General features: G+C 36.9%; 1 protein-coding gene across 1 annotated transcript in view; it reads right to left on the bottom strand.

The window, feature by feature from the left end:
- The window catches only part of LOC150081803 (SEC14-like protein 2), a 141,595-nt gene that overhangs the window by 100,402 nt on the left and 25,420 nt on the right, over positions 1–15,773 (bottom strand). Inside the window, exons 4-5 of the mRNA XM_090379691.1 lie at positions 12,585–12,628; positions 2,027–2,089 (exon numbers count right to left, since the gene is read on the bottom strand). Of these exons, the coding sequence (XP_090235817.1) occupies positions 2,027–2,089; positions 12,585–12,628 (107 nt within the window). The remainder of the gene's footprint in view (positions 1–2,026; positions 2,090–12,584; positions 12,629–15,773) is intronic.

Genomic DNA, 15,773 nt, shown 5'->3' with positions numbered 1-15,773 from the left:
TCGGTAAAAAGCGATAATTTTTTTTTTTTTTTTTTTTTTGCGTTATCTTAGGTCCCTGATGGTATTATTGTTGGATTTATTTGCTTATTCTTTCTATTATCTGTAATATTATAGACATTATGGGTGCTTTGCATGATTGCTTGCAACTGCATTGACTCATAAATATTATTTACTTATTTACAGTTACTGTCGTTTTAATTTAATTATATATATATATATATATATATATATACACACAAAGATTCGACTGGAGCGGTGCCGCCAACGCCAAGAGTAGAACGTGGGAAAGAAAAAAAAAAAAGGCACCTGGAAAGTCTGTTGAACTCCGCCTCGTATCGCTATAAAAAACAGAATCAACTGTAAATGTCTTTGGTATAAGTTTGTGTGAGTAGTGTGCATGTTCTGGCCACTTGGCTATTCCGAAGCTGACACGTCTCGATTTACACTTTTTTTGCATCAATGGTGTAGTGAAAGTGTGGCGTGAATCTCATGAAGCCAATGCATCCAGACTGTCGATGGCCAGCACTCAAGCGGTTGGAAGTGATATCATTGTATGGGACATGGTCTCATGCAGCTAGAACGTCGTGTTATCCACAATAAACACCTTTCTGTTGTATTGGACTTCACTCGGCAATGCTCCGTTTTAATCCGACTTGGCAAGTAGACAGCTTGGTGGTGCCTGGCTGAGGTATATAAGCCCCTGAAGAGAATGAGTAAAACGAACGAAGGAGGTATATTTTCAATGATAGAAGAACATGGGGACACAAATACAAAATTATGGGGAAAAACAGAAGACTGAATCTCACGAGATTTACTTTCGGGCAATGTGTGTTGTAGCTCACTGGAATAATTTGCCACACTAGTCGAGGCAGAGAGTTTGGTAAAGTTCAAAGGGGAATTGGATAACCACCACTTTTTGGCAAAGGAGAAAGTATGAGTGATAAAGAATTTTCCTTTTCACTTATTTTGCAAAAAAGTCCGCTTCCTTGCATTATTTAGCCATAAATACTCATTCTAAAAACCTATTCATTAGAGTTGTCTCCGTAACCATTACCAGTTTCCGCTATTGTCCGAAGGTTTTATTAACTCTTTTTTTTTTTTTTTTATACTGTGTACATTTCCACACTCGATAGGTACAAAAAAGCAGCGTAGTTCAATAGATATGGAAGCATGGATTATTACTGGCAAACTCAATGTGGTGGTGGTGTGCGTTAAGCGCCAAAGCACCTAAGGCGGCAGTGTATTATGATGTCTGTAAATTGCGTGTATTCTATGGTCAATTTTACCTGTTTCTTGAAAGAAAAATCCCAGTGGCCGGGAGAAGAATCCATGCAACCCTCGCCCGATACAGACTAACTCAACCATTAAAAAAAAAAAAAAAAAGGCCAATAAAAATTCCTCGCGTCATGGACGAGATTCGAACTCAGGCTTTCTTCACCCGGTGTAAGAAGTACGGTGATTACATCCACTGTGCTACCCACAAAGGCTATGCTCCCCCTCTTCCTGTAGCAGGTTCTGTTTCTAACAGTGTGTAAGGTCGTGCTGCGTTCGAAGGCAATTCACTGTGGAGCGGATTATAATCAGTAAAACAGATCCATTTATTCTATAAAAATTACAACGGGGAATTAAAGTATTCTTTAATTAAAGAAAATTTTGTATTCTTACTGTCCTGTATATTTAATATACAGGACGGTAAAACAGCAACAACATAAAATTGCGCAATGAAATGCTGTTTTGCTGCCCAGTAAAACAACAACATAAAATTACGCAATGAAATTCTGAACATATTCTTGTTTATACATTTAAGTTGAAATATAAATTTTATCGATGCCGATTTAGTGAAATTTTCAAGACTGGAATGCTAGAATTATGAGATCTTTCTATCTAGCGTCATCCAAACAAAATGCAAAAATAAAATAAATAATATTCAATACCAAAAATTAAGCATGTCGATCACGGACGAGTTTGTAGAAGGGAGAGAAACAAACAAATGTTTTATATATACTGGTATATATATTGCACTTACCTCATTAGGAGTGTAATCGGTAAGAATGCTGTCCACATTATTTTCTTTCCGCCATTGCAAGTGCTACATAAGATACAAAAGTTTCAATATTTTCTCAAAATTGTTTCCCAGAATATGTAAAATATAATTCAATGCCTGTATTTAAAGGTGTAACCGATGAATGTTTTTCAAGTGTGAATATTTTAATTATTGAAGCTAAGGAATGTCCAGATCGGGCTATATATAGAATACAATACTGCTACGGTGGAATTTGCATTCATATTCTAAAAAAAAACAACAGGTATGATAATTACGTGTAGTCTTCAAAAAGGCATTGATCTCTCATATTGTAAGGCAACCATGGCGTATTCTAGGCTGCACTGATAACTAACAATTTACCTCTCTTTTTAGAAAAGTGCTACATATTAATAGGACAGCATCTTTGTGATGGCTTTTCAATTTGAAGAGATCAATTCTTTTACGAAGACTTTACCTTACCTACGTTTTCTTTATTGCTGCAGGTGACTCTTTAAAGAATTCTTCCACTAGGGCACGTCTCATTTATTAGATAGTGTCCTTTGGAGAAGCTGGCGACGAAAAGAATTAAAGTTAATCCTGAAGAAAGAGTACTTTGACCACCATCACCACCGACAGCAGCTACACATAGTTCCTGAAGGAAGGTCTACGATTACAAATCTTCTCATAACATTCAAGCATTATCATATACAATAAAGCGGAGCTGGAGCTGTTTCTCGATACAGCAGCAATAGCGTACAACATAAACATAGGAGCAATAGTCAAGATGCTGTGTGAGTACTTGCGTGTACTGGGAAAACTTCCTCAGATCTCATGAAACTAATCACAAGCAGAATGATATGAAGACAGACATTAAAATTTGTGTGTCTGTGAGAGTGGGTGAGCTAAATGCCAAAGCATCTAAGGCTATGAGGCGATAGTGCATAGTGTCTGTTAATTTTGTGCTTCTGTGGTCGATTTGCCTGGTTTTTTTAACGAAAAACGCATGATATAACATACCTCGCTTAAGATCGACTAACCGAGACACGTTATGAGAAAAAGCTCGTAAAAATTCCTCGCGTCAGTGACTGGTTCGAAACTTATGCTTACTGTATAAGGAAGGATGATGATTATATCCACTGTGCCACCGGGACAGGCCAAGGTTGAGAAGGTAGAAGTAGATAGAAGTAAACAATTAAGTCTGCATGCAGGGAACGTCTGCATACAAACTTAAAAATTTAGACATATAAATATAGACTGCAGGAAATAAAACTAACCATGTTTTCTAAACGGATCTCAAAAGAAATCAATGTGCTTCATTTCAGTGGCATTTTTCATGTACCGTGAAACCTTAAAAAAAAAAAAAAAAGAGAAACACAAAAATCAAGAGCAAAATTAATGGAATGAAAACGTTCGAAACGCATATTTCCTTGAAATATTAATCGAACATGTATGAAATAAATTTGAAGACGTTCGCAGGAGGCAAAAATACAAAACATGGATGCAAAAATACAGAATGAAGATGTAACGGCAAAAAAATATGGGAACACTGATAAAAAGTGAAACCAAGGTGCCGTGATAACAGTAAATCATAAGTATATAAAATAAGTATTTGAAGACTGCAGTGAATTGAAGGATGAACTTTATATATTGACCTTTAAAATAATAATTTAGAATGTGAAATAATTTATAATAAATAAATTAAATGAAAGAAGCAGAGTTAAGCAATAGAAAGGAATTTTAACTATATTATGGTAAAACTATGCTGTCCAGTCAAAACATTATGACCACTTACCTAATACTGGGTATGGTCCTCCTCTTGCCGCTACACGGCGAGGCATCGATTCTACAAAGCCTCTGAATGTTGCGGGAGGTATGCTGTACCATGTCGCCACGACTGCATCACGTAGATCTGCGGTCTATGGTGGAGGATCCAAACGCTAGATCTGTCGCCCTCGTGGGTAGCATAGTTGGTATAATCACAGTCTTCCCCACACCAGGTGGAAAAGACCTGAGTCGAATCCCGTCAATGATGGGAGGATTTTTATGAATCGTTTTCACAACGTGGCTGAGTCAGTCGGCCTCAGACTTGAGTAGCATGTTTTTCCTTTCGGAAACTCGGGTTTTTTGTCCAGAAAACAACAAATCGATCAGAGAGCACAAGCAATTTACAGACACTATATACGGCGCAATAAGTCCTATGTTTCTGATTCGCCTAAAACTCCACAACCAGATCTTTCGATCCATGAAATCCCAGACATATTGTATAGATTCATATCCGGCGAATTGGACGGCCACGGTAACACCTGGAAATCATTTTCGTGTTCGGCGAACCACTCTCGAACAATACTGGCAACGTGGCAGGGCACACTGTCCTGCTGGAACATACCTGTGCCATCCGGGAAGATAATCACCACGAAGGGGGTGTATTTGATAGACCACTAGTTTTTAGTATTCAGAGTGCAATCTAGCGGTATGAGGGCCCAAGAGATTCCTAGAAAAATATCCGCTATACCAAAACACTTCCGCCACCTGCTTGTTTCTGTTGGACTAGAACATTGGAGTAATTCCTCTCTGAACAGTTTAGTCGTACCTAACATCTACAATCCATACTGCATAACAGGACACGCGATTCATTGGAAAAGGCAAATTTTTCCCAGTCGTCAATTGTTCAATGACGCGGTTAAAATCAAACTTTAGGCATCGATAGCGATGGTTGGCCGTTATCATGGGTATCCTGACGAGGGGCTTACTCCACTAGCCCATAGAGGAGAGTTCGCTGGATTGTAGCCATGGAAACACTGCTGATAGTTTCCTGGTTAAAGTCTATAGTCAGAGGTTCAATTGTTTTTCGTCTATCGTCCCGCACAAGGTGATAGAGCCGATTTTTATTTTTGCTACGACCATCGATGAAGCGTGGGCGTTCGCCATAAACCCGGCAACTGTTACTCTGTCTACTATCCGTCCACTCTTGGAACACCTTAACTACAGTACTCCACAAAGAGCCCACAAGATCCGCGGTTTCCATAATACTGTCACCCTTGAATCGGTACCTGACATTCATCCCTTTTTCAAAGTCTATCAGATCACGTCTCTTGCTGATGTCGATCATCAGGAAGAACAACCTGGTTCAGCAGGTTGTTCGTCCGTATGGGACCCAGCGATGTAACTGCCTCAGTCCAATGCTATTTACTATCAGTTAAAACATTTTAATTGACGATGAAGCATATTTAATTAACTCACAGCTAATGAGGAGGCTGCCCTTGATTTTGTTTATTAATACAGCAATCGAGATAGAAAAACTGAAATACTGTGAAGCATTTTTTGTTCCTTTTATGACCGTTGAAGTAACTACTTGTTGAAATTCCGTACCTAAGTGTTCATAGTTCCTACTGTTATGGAAAACAAACAAAAAAAAAAAACTGTAAGCAAAAGGCGCCAAATGATAAGTACATGTGCATTGAGTGACCGCGGTTCAAGTCATGTGATTACTAAATACGTTGCTGTTCCTTGTATTCTCGCTATTTTGTTAAATAATAAATAATATATCGGAAGGCATTAGCCCTAAACGCACTATAATATATCGGAAGTTAAAACACACGCACTTTAATTTATAAAGTTTGTTAAACCTCATAAGCCGAGCAAACTTTTCTTTCAAAAGCCTCTTTGGGAGAAAAAAAAAACAAAAAAAAACAGTACTTATTTCGATAATTATTGCGTTTCCCTATGGAAGTGCAATAATCAACCAGTTCTACATTTTATAAATGATTACATACGGCAAAGCAGTCTTCCACGTTAGCAACTCTTTGTATAAAAAAAAGTTACTGACGCTCTAGCGATAAACATATCTTATGTTTTAATAAAACTGTCTTCCATGGTAGTAAGTATTGTGAACTGAATTTGTTGGACTAAGATGCGAAAGTTTACTCTGTTATGTAAGATTACAAATAATTAAATGTTACTTTTTTTAACCCCCCCCCTTTCCTTTCATGTCTGGCACCAGAAGGAAGTAGATGCCACACTTAAAGATAAAAATTGTGCAGAAATAAAACATCTGTATAGTTAAAAGTATGTAACCACTACATTAGTGGTGTTTTTTTTTATTATTATTATTAATTTCTCGCAAAATAGCAGTGTAAGGTAGAACTTGTTTGTCATTAGAACGGGTTAGTTTTGTAGATGGACGTTCAGTAACTTTTATAATTGTAATTGTGACGTTCAGTCTCTTTTTGCGTAAAATGATCAGAGGAAGTCACAAAATTGTCGCTCGCCAAAAGGAAATTCTAGCTATGCCAAACTGCAAAACAGGTAGACATGAAAATACTAGGAAATAAAGTGATGAAATCTCAGAAAAACTCATGAGCTGATAAGGAAAATGACAAAGGTCAAAAGTCAATGAAAAGTCAAGCCTAAAAGTCAACCACTTGTGATCTTACTTATCACAAGCGCGACCTGTAGTAGAAAAGGAATTGTCCTCAAGCGCTGCCCCAGACAAAAACATCTTTCCAGTCCTTGTCAAGTTATTTGCATTACACTAACCCACAGTCGTCAATCTTCTCCTTTCCAGGAGATTTACCAGGCGTATTGGTATTAGGAGCATGAGCGACTAAGTCCATATTGCTCAGTGTATAACGTCTGTGAATTGAGTGTGTTCTGTGTCGATTTTCTGTGTGCTGGACGAAAAACCATGCTATCCTCTCCTGAGACCGACTAACTCAGTTACGTTTTGAAATTACCAGCTGTGATTTGATTTTTCAAGTCCCCCTTGCACCTGCCGTCCTTTTTCCGTTTCCTCGCACTCGTTTTCTTAGTCACCTGTACTTTTTTTTTGGAAAACGTTTTGTAGTTTTCTTCATGTAGAGCTGATGTTCCAAATTCTTTTCAGCGTTACTATCTGGACGCGTCGGCAAAATATCTGAGCGAATTTCCGTGACCCTCTTCCAAAGTCAGTTATAACGCCATTTCGATCATCTTCCTGTAAAATCTCCACATCATCAACACTGAAATCTTATAGGAGACCCTGTATTATTCCCTCCTTGTGTTTCATTTGCGATTCAATAAAGCCCTTTTTTTTTTTTCACTCTCACAGTCAAGAAATGAGGCAATAGGCCAATACAGTAATGGTTTAAAAATTACATAATTTGTTTAAGGAAATAGCCTCAGGTTACGAAGAAGTTAACTAATGTATAGGTTTGTACTATAGTATCATGTTTATACGTAGCCAACTACTAAGTAGTGTGTGTGTGTGTGTGTGTGTGTGTGTGTGTACTGTGTCAGGGTGGTTCCCAGGCAAAAGCCCATCTCCACCTAAATCATTTTAAACAGAAAATCTGTAAAGTGGACCTGATAAATAAAAAGATAGCTAAGAAATAAGAAGACAAAAGCACACTACTAAGTAGTTGCAAAATTGGCATCACTTAGTATATCTCATATTGTGAATGCCTTCACAACGAGTTGCCATGGTGCCGTCTGGATGGTGGTATCCGCCGAGAATAAGTAACAGTAGTCTTCTCTGATAGAGAAATTTACTTATTCAAGGTAGCGCAATACGTAGCCAACTACTAAGTAGTTTGTAGCATATCTATATAAACATGATGCTATAGCACAAACCTATACGTTAGTAATAGTTTAAATAATCAAGTGGCACTAGGATCTTCTAGCTTCTGCAACAGTAATATTTTAACCAACTAGTTATGATTCCTAAATGCTTCAGGTGAGTGAAAATACTGAAAAATTATCTCTTCACAACGACACTCTCGAATTGAGGAAAAGTTTGATCCCAGAAAAATACAGAAATGTCCTCAGGACATCTGCTCCATTTTGGAATATAATAATATATAAATTTTCTGTTTATACTCAGGGATGACCACACGGTCAGAGGAGTTTACAAGACAGAGAGAAAGAATACAGCAAACAGCACCGTATTCAGCAGTCACTGGCTTGAACCCTGGTCACTCAAAGCACGTGTACTACTTATGCATTCTCGCGTCCCACAGTTTGAACTAAAGACGTAAAAAGTCAATATTAGCTCCATATGCTGTAGCATAGGTAGCCATTGGTATTAAAATGATATTTCACCTCTTATAAAGACTATAATGCATTAGGGCTTATGCCTCAGGCTGCGAGACTAATGTACAAGTTAGTGCAAATGCATCATATTAGTACACAGCCAATTCTAGATTAGCAAATTATTTGCAAGAGCGGCATCGTTTAAGTCATATCTCATATTGTGAATACCTTCACGACGAGTTGCCATGACCTTGCACTACTTCGAATAAATAACGTTTCACCTAAAGGAGAAGACTATTGTTACTTATTCTCAGTGGATACCACCACCACCCAGACGGCACCGTTTGAGGGCTATTTGGCCCTTCTTCGGTGGGTGGGTAGGTACCCAAGTGATGATGGCAAAACAGTTATGAAGTTTTGTTTTGCCATCATTACTTACCCACCCACCGAAGAAGTGCCAAATAGCCCTGAAACGGTGCCGTCTGGGTGGTGGTATCCACTGAGAATAAGTAACGATAGTCTTCTCCTTTAGGTGAAGCGTTATTTATTCGAAGTAGTGCAATGTCATGGCAACTCGTCGTGAAGGTATTCAAAATATGAGATATGACTTAAACGATGCCGCTTTTGCAAATCTAGCCGAGTGGGTAAAGTACCTGCCCGGCAATCCAAAGGTCGCGGGTTCGATTCCCGCCTCAGGCTTGGATCAAAGTACTGCAAAAACCTTGGGAGGTGCAATATGGCCACAGAAGCCGATGCGCCAACAACTACCCAAATCAATCAAATCAAATCAAAGCTTTTGCAAATAACTTGCTAATCTAGAATTGGCTGTGTACAGATATGATATTAATATGATGCGTTTGCACCAATTTGTACATACTCTTAAAAGTTACCAGTTTCCTGAAACGAAATATCACCCATGGTAGAACTTCACTTCCTTTGTCGTATCCACAAATCCTTCTTGCTTTTTTAAGAATCTATAATAATAAGGATTGCCATCTTTCTGTTTGGACTGTGCGAAGCTATGTGCATATCTGAAATTTTCCATCAGCGTTACCAGATAATATCATGCTGACTTGACACGTACTACAGTTAGCAAATGGGTAAAGGACTAGCCTTGAGAAATCAAGTCAGCCGGCTAAGAACATATTGACTATCTTCAATGGACGATACGGTCTTATTAAAAGTGCGGGAAATGAATATGAAGGACATTTAAATTAAATAAGTAAATTTTTCAATTCTATTTATATCCTGACTTATTGTAAGTTTAAAAAAAAATTGTAACAAACCATCACATCTTATTCTGGTATTGTAACCGACCATCATTATTATTATACGTAAAATCCTATCAAACCTGTACATTTTCCTAATTCTGTATTTGCTGTTATTTATAATTTATACCACTTATATTACTGTTCAGGGCGAAGTCTGTAGCTTTAAATAAACAAATAAATATTTCTTTTGCAGCCAATAAGGTAACAATATTCCCGTTTAGTTTGTTTATGGCTTTCAGAGAACCGCTTCCATTATTCTAAGTACGTTACTCTTAAAATTAGGAAAAGTTATTTTATCTTCCATTACTAAACTATTGTATATACGAGTATATCTATGAGTGATTAATGATTGATTAAAGTGGGACCTTCCTCTTCCTGGGATGTTTACTAATAGTTATCGCAAAATGGACTTTCGACCCTGTACAACGATCTTCATCGGCACATAACTCTAAAAGATTGTGTAAATACCGCGATATATACATCTTTGACACATGTTCTCGAAGTCATATATCAAGCAGTGGCGTAGTGAAAATTTCAAAAGCGCTAGGCAAAATAAATGAAGGTAAGGTTCCTTAAAAAAAAAATGTATATTGTTACCTTTAAACGGAATGTACTATATTTTATATTTCACTATAAATTAAATGCCATTTTTAACGACACTTCATTTTGTAGCATCTAAGGTTTCTCCCTCCCACGATCCCCTCTGCAATACGAAATTTTCTGGCCCTTCCGCTATACAAACGGTCTCTGGTGTTTATCTTTAAATTCGTTTCTGCTCGGACATTCTATCAAAAATGAACAACTGATACAGAGACTTTTCCACCTTATTTTAGGGCCTCTGAAATATGTACGAAAAGACCCAGATCCTAGACTCGAAACTGGAATAAATCAGCATCAAAACAGTACCCTGAAGAAGGATCTTGTGTATTCCTTGTCTATTTTATTTAATCATTCCTTTCCTAGGTTTATGTTAATTTCATTAATTACTGTGCGGGCTATATTTCCCGTTGGTGAATATGAGGAAGTATATCCTAGAGCGGAAAGTTGTGTTTGCATCGCTAAATATGGGAGTCACTATTCACAAGTGTTTTTCTTTAATTTTATGATTAAAATTCTTTAATTAACAAAGGCAACAAAATTCTTATCCTGCCAACTAGGAATTCACTTGCTGTATTATCATTAGCATGCGGTACGAGGGTCACTCAAATAGTTACGTACCTAAAATAAAGAAACAATATTGCTCTGCTTTTTTTTTCTTTTTTTTTTTTATTAATATATTCAGCAAAATATCTAAAAAAATTAAATCTGTTCTAGTCTCTAAAAAAGCTATTTAAACTTCCTCGAGATCATCGTCATTTGAAAATCGATGCCCACGGAGTGTCTTCATATTTTAGAAGAGCAAATAATCACCAGAGGGCAGGCGTGAACTGCAGGGCGAATAGTGTAACTCTTGCAATCCTCAATTTTTCAAAGAATCAACTGCTTTATAGTACTTGAGTCATGAAGAAGCAAAACACCTCTTGTCGATTTCCCTCTTCTTTTATGGCCATCTTAAATTTTTGGGAGTAGCAGGACCTGCATGTCCAGTGATTGTTTCTTATGTAGCCCATCAAAAGAATTTGTTTCACATTCAAAAGGTGGTGGCCATTATCTTTACGGCGAAGGATTGTGTCCTGAATGTTTTGGGCAGTGGTGATGACCCCATGGTATTTCCACTGCATGCCTTCCTGTTTTGTTTCTGGATGGACCCATCTTTCATTTACAGTTCTTGAAAGAAAACCTTGTGGATCTGCATCATTGCACGTGTATATTTTCTTCACAAATTTGCCCTACACTGTTTCTGAAGAGGTGCAAGCATTTTTGGTACCCAGAGAGAACTGGCCTTTGATGTGGCCAAATGTTCATGGGAGACAGTCAGTGGTATAAAGCAATTTATACCACTACAATTTGTTTTAAAGTTTTAGAAGACGAAGCGGTGATGCAAATGTGTGTCATGACTACACTAGATCAAACCATTAACGTTTAATGTTAAGAGATCGCTACATTTTGTTATGATTACTCTATGTATTGTATGAGGAAGTAAGCAGATTAAAAAAAATAAAATGAACTTAGCAAAATAATTATAATAGAAATTACTTAAAAAATTAAATTAACCTTCAATTACCTGCCAAGGTTTATAGAATTCTGAGGAAGTAACTGAAGGTTAATTTAATTTATAAATGCAACGGTTATAAATCAGTTTGCTCTAGCTTAATCTCGATGACAAACGTTAACTTACTTTTGGTTCTATTTGGCATCATTATTATCAAGTGTACAAGGCTTTCTGGCCATTCGCTTCTACAGCATCAGCCAAAAAAAAAAAAAAAAAAAGTACTCACATCATCTGTACTATCCACTCTAATAATCTCTCTAATCCTTCCTCAGATTTATTCAAACTAAGCACTCTTCCACAACACCACATAGAAATTTGTTGCAACAATCAATTACTCTCTCATTAAAAGTAAGTTTTAAACATCTATCTTGCAACTATTCGTTTTTCAATTTAAAAAGATGTCATGTTATGTGTATTATCCAAGAATGAATAAGGGTGATATCAACATTTGTTTACTCGATTGATTTAAAGCCTTAAGCACTTCAATCAGGTCTCCTTGAAGGTGTCTAGTTTCCATGTGCTGTTGAACTGAAGTCTTTCTTGGTAAAAGCACACTTTTGTTTTTCTGATTAATCTTGTTGCTCTTCTTGACAACCATTCCAACAGTATATCCTTTCTAAAATGCGGCATCCAGATCCTTATACTGCAAAATAATCACCTCCTGTCGTGGCTAGCAAAATTCATGTATATCACTGACAGAGCTCCCTGAATTATCCTAGCAGCCTGTCTGCACAGCTTAGAAAGCTTTACTGTGGTAGCACCTTTAATGTGGTAGTACCCAATTGGTATATTAATCCTTCATTACTGATTCCCATAAGCAGTACTTTGCATTTATCAATATAAAACCTCAATTGCCTTAATTTTCTGCCTAATTGCCTAATTTTCTGGGTGTCCCTTACTCTTAAAATTAATCTAACAAATCTTTCGATATTAACAGAAGAATAAAGCCAGGATGTCCACAGATGAATATAGATTTGTTTGATACTTCTCACGTGGTGGAGAGGAGGGGGATGGAAAAATGCTTAATATTCACACAGTGCTTGCTCCAAACTGGCTAACTAATTCTCTAGATGTATATGACGAGCCAGTAGAGTGGGAATGAGAAATATTAGAGAAATGCTACTTTACTTACCTTCCTTAGCATATTTTTGGCTTTCTTTATATTAAAATTTCTTGCTAGATGAAAGAAAATGAAATTGGTTACTGTGAAAATAAATACTAATTTAATTATGCTTAAAAATTATATTATTATTTACTTATTAGTGGCAAAATCGCAAAAAACAGTAAATAAAATTTCCAATTTATACTTAGTAAAGTTTTAAATTTTTATCTTTATATAAATCTTTCTATACGTGTGAGTATTAGATCTTATTATTCACTTCCATTTTCAATTTTTTTTTCAAAATTAAAAAAAATAATAAAAGTTTAATTTGGTGCGCTGTACGCAAACGCCCCAAATGGGATCCCGCAAGGAGCAACTTGGAACAGTAATAGCGTGGATGTCACGTTTTCGTGTCCTCGTTCTTATTATGCAAAGACAATAACAAATCATTCGAAAGCAATTCATATAAGAGTAGTTAAATTATGTGTGAGAGGAAAAGCAAATAACCTTGAACCGTAAACAATGCATAAAAATCAAAACTTCGCAAAGTCAGTTCCTGTCAAGAGACCCGCAGCTTATTGTGACCACGGATTCATTCGTTTCATGTTATCACCTTTATGAAGTTCTGATCAAACGCATACGAATATATAGAAAAAACTATGTTTATTATAATTAGTACTTCGGTTATTTTTATCACTTAATTGCGGTTTACGCATGTGCAGTGGAAAATTACGTAAGATCTCGATTTGTTCTTGAACTCCAAGTTGTGTGGCTTGTTACTGATTTTGCTTCGTCCTCGGTGTCGTTACTCCGTGAATCTGGCAGTTTTAAGAGCATTAACCCGTTCCTAATTCTAGGTTTTTAATATTTTCTTAATTTGTTTTTAATTGTTTGTATGGATTTCCAGAAACATTAGGACAGTTTCATTTTTATTGATGACTCTTTCGAAGATTTTTTTTTTTTAGGAGCACCAGCGACTAAAGCCATATTGCTCTATATACAGTATACTGTCCGTAGATTACGTGGGTTCTATGGTGGATTTTCATTTTGCTGGAGGAAAAACCACGCTACCCTCGCTTGACACCGACTAAACCAGCCACGTTGCGAAAAAGGCCGATAAAAATTCCTCGTGTCATCGACGGAACTGGAACTCGGGTTTTTTCATGTGTGGGGATGACGGAAATTCTACCAACTGCGCTACCCAGGAGAGTCTCTCGAATATATAATGGACAATCAAATTAAAGTATTCCATACTGTTTGATTTCCATGTTTTCTTTCTGTCCACTTCTTAAGTACATATTTCCGCTCTGCCTTAATAAACAGCGCTAAATAGGTGCGTTCTTATTTCCTCGGTTATTGTTATCACTTTGAGGCCTGAAGTGATCATAATAAGCAGTGTCTAGTGTAGTTGCAACGACAGTGACGGGTCACCTGACAGGTTCTCTCCCTCAATTACTCTGCAAAAAATAAAAAATAAATAAATAATCTCTTCAGACGCAATCGCAGTAAAACATTAACCGTTTTTAGGAAGGTAGAAAATATTGTCCCCCAACGTCCATTCTGTTGCGTAAAATGAGCAAAAAGCCAGCCGAGAACCAGGTATCCAAAAACCGACGAGCTAAGTGCGCTCCTTGTAATGGAGCACATCCAGCCGACTATAAAGGATGTACTGTTTACAAGGGAATCCAAGATTTCCACCGAACAGGATGAAACTACTGTCAACAACAATCCAAACAGCAACAGCAGGCAATACAGAACAAGACATAACACAACAACCTCCAGCCAGACCAGAATTAACCTAGGATTGCGCTAATAGGATAATCCCAGGATGATCCTAGTAGCGCAAGAAAGATCTCAGCAAATACAAGAACAAAATAACCTCACGCAAAACATACAAACACAACTAGTGCAACAATCTCCCTTCAGATTGGAAGAAGTTTTAATTAGACAAGTGGAAAATCAGGCAAGATTGACAGAAGATGTAAGGACGATGCGCAACAGTATTTGTAGCAAAACTGAAATAATGATTAAATCATTAAAAATTGCTCTTTGGAATGCCAATGGCGAACATTTATCTACTGGCGAACCAACATACTGGCCGACAGAAAGTTCCCGATGTATGTGACATCTTTATAACTAAAGGGATTGTGGAAGATTATACAGATATAACATCGAGTCTAGACCTATCTTCTGATCACTCTCCAGTAATAGAAAATTTGAGCTCACATATTATAATTAGACAGAAACCACCAGTCCTTCATAATAAACACATAGATTGGGAATATTCCAACAGATAATAAATGAGAAAGTAAATCTAAAAACTTAGATTTACTTTCTCATTTAAAAAGCCTCTTAAAACATCTGATGATATTAATCAAGCTGTAGAAAACCTAACAACAATAATACAAGCTGCTGCCTGGAAAGCTACGCCAGAAATAAAAACACAGGAAAAAACAGAATTTTCCAACCATCATGAAACAAACAACAGCAGAAAATCAAAGGTTAAGGATGAGTCTGTCACCTGAACAGACACGCCGAAGACAAAAGAAATTTTAATAACGCAGTGAGAAATTTAAAAAGAATGCTCTATGCAATAAAAAAAATCAACTCAACTGATGCCAGTGATTAGGCTTTGCGGAAAGCCACAAAAAAAGGATAAAACATCCAACACAACCAGTTCCACCCATCAAAAAACCTAACAATGACTGAGTAAAAATTGACAAAAAAAACCACCACTTTTGCTGAACACCTGGCAAAAGTTTTTCAAACACATCCTTCTGAATCGACAGCAGAAAAGAAAGAAGAAATTCATTGTTATCTGGAAGCTTCTCATCAACTCTCTCTACCTGTAAAAGCCTTCTCCCCAGCTGAAACGACTGAGAGACGACGACTTAATTACTGGTAAAGTACTTAAGGAACTACTTGGAAAGGGATTAATGCTTATAACGTACATTCCCGTTAACGTTCATACGCGTGGGTTACTTACCAACAGCATTGAAAGTTGCCTAAATAATAATGATAGCATGAAGTTACTCCAATGAAGTAACATCATGCCAGCCTATCAGACTACTACCACCAATATTATTAAAAATAATAAAACAGCTAATACTAAAACCGATCCTAGAACAATACTTAATTTCACCACATAAATTCGGATTCAAACAGCAACATGCCACTTCTTTTTCTTTTTTATTATTATTTATCGTACCATATAACCAC

The sequence above is a fragment of the Mastigoproctus giganteus genome, chromosome 8 (genome assembly GCF_048544385.1).
Source record: "Mastigoproctus giganteus isolate SK-2022 chromosome 8, ASM4854438v1, whole genome shotgun sequence".
In the NCBI taxonomy this organism is placed as follows: domain Eukaryota; kingdom Metazoa; phylum Arthropoda; class Arachnida; order Uropygi; family Thelyphonidae; genus Mastigoproctus; species Mastigoproctus giganteus.
Note: the sequence above shows the minus strand (reverse complement) of the source record. Positions and strands in the feature narration are given on the sequence as shown.